The 5,000-nt window shown below is 47.0% G+C and overlaps 1 protein-coding gene across 1 annotated transcript in view; it reads right to left on the bottom strand.

Moving 5' to 3' along the window:
- Nucleotides 1-5,000, bottom strand: part of LOC122262916 (uncharacterized) — a 5,708-nt gene that overhangs the window by 493 nt on the left and 215 nt on the right. The window contains exons 2-6 of the mRNA XM_043031128.2: nt 3,318-3,664; nt 2,187-2,957; nt 1,256-1,539; nt 843-1,025; nt 119-377 (exon numbers count right to left, since the gene is read on the bottom strand). Coding sequence (XP_042887062.2) covers nt 119-377; nt 843-1,025; nt 1,256-1,539; nt 2,187-2,957; nt 3,318-3,664 — 1,844 coding nt within the window. The remainder of the gene's footprint in view (nt 1-118; nt 378-842; nt 1,026-1,255; nt 1,540-2,186; nt 2,958-3,317; nt 3,665-5,000) is intronic.

The raw sequence follows: 5,000 nt of genomic DNA, 5'->3' as shown, positions 1-5,000 counted from the left end.
TGACGGCTCAAAAGAAATCCACCCCCCCCTCCCCCCTGAATTGAAACAAGCAATACCCGTACGTTGCAAAGGACAACTATGCCCCCCTCCCCCCCTCCTCCCCCTTTCCGATGCCTACCTTGCACGTGTCCTTTCCCTGCTCGCCTCCAGCACACATCATGCCATCGCGCAGGAAGAAGTTCGGGCCGAGGCGCGTGTGCCTGAGGGACTCCTGGCACGCGTAGCGGTTCACCACCGGCAGGTCCACCTCCTTCAGGATGCTCTGGTACTTGCCGTCCTTCCCAAAGGCGTTCTTGCCCCAGCCGGTGGAGTAACAACGCTGGCCTTCGTAGCTGGTGTGGCGGTCATGTGGCAGACACACTGGCGAGATGTGGGGGCTATGGGGTATGAAGGGGATGTTATGATGAGGATTTTCATATATAATTCTCTTTCTTTCTCTCTCTCTTTCTCTATCTTTCTCTTTCTCTCTCTCTCTGTCTCTCTATCTCTATCACTATCTTTCTTTCTCTCTCTCTCTTGTTTAAGGTACACATTGTCAGTTATATAGCATACTACATAGATATAGTCTGATACTTATTTTTAACCAAGTCATAAGTTCTGATAACCATTATCATATAACAAGAAAAAATACTTCAAGGGTAATGATAAAAAGTGATCCCACGAATCAACAAATAACAAAAAAACAACGACGAATAAATCCATGAAAACACACTCAAAACCAGAATCCTTAAGAAAAAAAAAACCGGCTAAATGACCATCGCAAACAAAACCATCACAACAATACGCAAAAAAAATCATCCAAGACAAACAAGAGCCTCCCAAACAAACCCGTCGCGACTCACTTGGACGCGAAATCGACGTAGCGACGCATGCGAATAACGGCCAGGTCGTTCTCGAGATTCCCGGCGTAGTAGTCGGGGTGAATGACCACGACCTCGGCCCCGACTTCGATGTGGCTGTAGAATTCCGTCGGGGCGAAGACGTCCCACTCGCCGAGGCGGATTTTCATCTCTTGGGGAAGCAGGCTGAGGAGGAGGAGGAGAAGGGGAGGGGGGAAAAGTGGGTATGTGGTTACGATTTTTTTTTTTTTTCTTTTTTTTCTTTTAAGATAGTTAAGTTATGGTGATGGGAAGATCCCGGTAACTATGATTTGGGTGTGTTTTATCATAGATGATTTGGTTTATTCTCTTTTTTCTTTTTGAGTTTGTTATTTCATCCTTTCCAATCGAGATTTTGACGACAAATAAACACTTACCCGCTGATGCAGTGAGCGGCAGTCAGTACATGGACGCCATCGATAAGGGCACCACCGCATACGTAATCGTCGTCAGCCTTCATAATGGCGACGTGCCACGGGTACTCGCCGAACTCCGTGTCTCCTCTGACGTATTCTGGATTCTTCACTCGGCCTGTAATGCCCGAGGAGTGGCGCAGGCCGCAGGACGAGCGCTGGGGCGTTGGGCGGTTGAACTTCGGGTTGCGGCAACACACGGTCCCGATGTCGCAGCCTGCGAGACTTGGGGCGAATCCAAGGGCGCGCTGGGGGTGGATGAGAGGGGGGAGGGGGGGGATTTAGGCTTAGAAGGTGATGTCAACAGAGTGTGTGAGTGACTTGAGATGTGGTGAATCATCATTGGCGGTCTAGGAGACTGAATTAAGAGCAAAATCATTCTTATAAGGAGTATTTTTCCCAGCCTTAAAAGGTCAAGTGAATGGGACGTTTAGCCATTCGTCGCCGCCATAATCACTCACTTTCTCTCTCTCTCTCTCTCTCTCTCTCTCTCTCTCTCTCTCTCTCTCTCTCTCTCTCTCTCTCTCTCTCTCTCTCTCTCTCTCTCTCTCTCTCTCTCTCTCTCTCTCTCTCTCTCTCTCTCTCTCTCTCTCTCTCTCTCTCTCTCTCGCTCTCTCTTTCTCTCTCTTTTTCTCTCTCTCTCTCCCTTTCTCTCTCTCTCTCTTTCTCTTTCTCTCTCCTCTCTCTCTCTCTCTCTCTCTCTCTCTCTCTCTCTCTCTCTCTCTCTCTCTCTCTCTCTCTCTCTCTCTCTCTCTCTCTCTCTCTCTCTCTCTCTTTTCTCTCCTCTCTCTTCTCTCCTCTCTCTCTCTCTCTCTCTTTCTCTCTCTCTCTCTCTCTCTCTCTCTCTCTCTCTCTCTCTCTCTCTCTCTCTCTCTCCACATGTACGTCTACTTACCCCTTGAGGCTGATCGGTAGAGTTCCCATGTCCCGTCAGATGGTCCAGTGTGTCTCTCCTCGTTCGCGATTCGTTGCTCTTCTCGTCCCCGTCCTGTGCGGGGTTTTCGGTCGTCGTCACGTCTTCTTCGGCGTCAGTGGCGTTAGAGAGGATATCCGCGTGGAGCGAACGGGCGTCGAGAAGGTTGCTGATGTCCCGCGGGTCGTTGGTCCGGGCGACGACATCGTGGGCGGCGCAGAAGGACGGGTGGACGCACTCGCATTCCTCACGGTACGCGGGGGCGTCGGGGCGGAAGAGCGTGCCCTGAGCGAAGTCCGGTTGCACGTGCACCGGCGGGGAAGGGCGGAAGGACTCCCCCGGGTTGGTGAGCGGAAGGCCCACTCCGCCCACTCCGCCCACTCCGCCCACTCCACCAACCCCGCCCACTCCACCAACCCCGCCCTCTGTGATGTGGATGTGGGTGTGATGATGCTCGACTACGGGGGCGGACGACGAGTGGGTGGGGGCTGCGTGCGGCAGAGACGAGGAAGATGGGGCGAAGGAGGACTGAGGCCTCTCAAAGGATGAAGGAGGAGGCGGGGCAAGGTGCGGTGGAGGTCCTTGGAAGGATGGGGAGGAGGAGCCGAACTGGGAAACAGGTCCCTGGAATCCCTGAGGATGTGGAGCGAATTGTGACTGAGGTCCCTGGAAGGATCCTTGGGGAGGGACGGACCCAGGGAAGGAACCGACGAAAGGCCGTTGTTGGAGACCCTGAGAAGGGGCGGTCGCGCACTGGGAGGGGAAAGCATGTTGTTAGTGAGTGCAGCGTGGAAAGAAAATTTAAAGCATAAATATGTGCTCAGTGTCAATACAAAACTTTCTCTCTCTCTCTCTCTCTCTCTCTCTCTCTCTCTCTCTCTCTCTCTCTCTCTCTCTCTCTCTCTCTCTCTCTCTCTCTCTCTCTCTCTCTCTCTCTCTCTTTCTCTCTCTCTCTCTTTCTCTCTCTCTTCTCTCTCCTTCTCTCTCTCTCTCTCTCTCTCTCTCCTCTCTCTCTCTCTCTCTCTCTCTCTCTCTCTCTCTCTCTCTCTCTCTCTCTCTCTCTCTCTCTCTCTCTCTCTCTCTCTCTCTCTCTCTCTCTCAACACAAACTTACCGACGATCCAATCCCGAGATCGCAGAGCCTCTCATTCAACCCAAGAAACCTCGGGGAAGTTTCGCCCTCCTTCAAAGGCTCGCTTCTTCCGCTCGGGCGCGAATGGGATTCAAGGGGCAAGGGAGACGACACCGACCCTTCCTTAGGGCTTCGCGTGTGGGGTTCCAGAGGGAGGGGTCCGAGCGATCGTCCGAGAGAAGAGCGGGGAGAAGAGGAAGAGGAAGGAGAAGAAGGGGAAGAAGAGGAAGAAGAGGGAGAGGAGGAAGTCGTATCCGGTCCCCAAGACCACTCTCCTGCTCGACATGTCCCCGTCACAGCTATCACCAGGACGAGGGTGATTTTTACACCTGCGGGAAAACGGGTTGATTGCTTTAAATAATTACAAAGAACGGAAGAAAAGCAATACGAAAAAACAAAACAAAAACAAAGCATGATCACTAACGGTAGGGAGGAAGCAATTAAAGTGATAGAAAATTATCTAAATAGTAAAGATAGTAAAGTCGGAAGCTTGTAGAGACAGATAATAAAAAAAATGAAAGTCGGTCCCGTGATGGAAACAACCTATAAAGAAAGGAGATGATGTAGAGAAAACACCAAAATTACAAAATAATTAAAGACAGGAAAGGAGTCTCTTCAGATGTAGTTACGATAGAGGAAAATAATGCATATGATAAACGAGAAAAAGTCTACATTTGTAATAAACAGTCAGCATAAAACGACCACTAATTCAGTGTAATAGAAAGAGAAACCCAGAATAATGGAGAGAATGGACGATAAGGCACAAGATAAGGCGCTAAAATTCTATGTGATGGACCTATGGTCATAATGATAATCATAATCATAATTTCTGGTAAAAAGGGTGATAATGAAAGTGATAATCACAGACGGTATTGACAATGATGATGAGGATGATGACTGCTGATAACAATGTGATATGATAATAATGATAACAATAATAATGATTATGATAATGATATTGATAATAATAAGTATAATAATGATATCAATACCGATAATGATGATAACAATAGCAATGATAATAGCAATAATAATGATGACAATGATAATGATATGGAAATTAGTAACAGGGATGATGACACTAGCAAGTATGGTAATGCTAATGATGATAATCAAAATAATGACAGATAATAATACTAGTTTGACAAACACAAATGTGATTCGAACGCCATTTTGACGGCGAGTGACAAAAACACAAACAACTTTAATCTTGTCATCTGATCCACGATAAAAAAATAAAAAAATAACGATAATAATGTTAACAAAAATAAAGTCCAAAAAGCAAAAAAACGGAGAGGTAAAACATAGTGAATTGCTCTTACAGAATACGACAGAGTTAACTTGCACAGCGCCTTGGCTTTGGCTGAAAGTGAAAGTGAACGGACCACCTGACAAAGCAACGTAACATTGATGGTGTAATGGCGATCATATCCTTTCATTAAGTAATTTCACGCCTTTTATGTTGACAGGTTAGTAGATGAGTTGTTAATTGAATCAATCAATAAAGACAAATTATTATAGTTTGTTCGATTAGGAATGAATGAATCTAAATGGAATAATTATTGGATTTAGTTTATATTGACTTTGATACAAATTGATGGATACGTATTAATAGATTCCTGATTTATGGAACGAAACTCCACCAAACCTAAACGAAAATAAAAC

This window comes from Penaeus japonicus, unplaced genomic scaffold, assembly GCF_977035675.1.
Source record: "Penaeus japonicus unplaced genomic scaffold, GWHDUDI00000001_assembly GWHDUDI00000019, whole genome shotgun sequence".
Classification (NCBI taxonomy): Eukaryota; Metazoa; Arthropoda; class Malacostraca; order Decapoda; family Penaeidae; genus Penaeus; species Penaeus japonicus.
The sequence above is the reverse complement of the archived record's forward strand: the minus strand, read 5'-3'. Positions and strand labels throughout refer to the sequence as shown.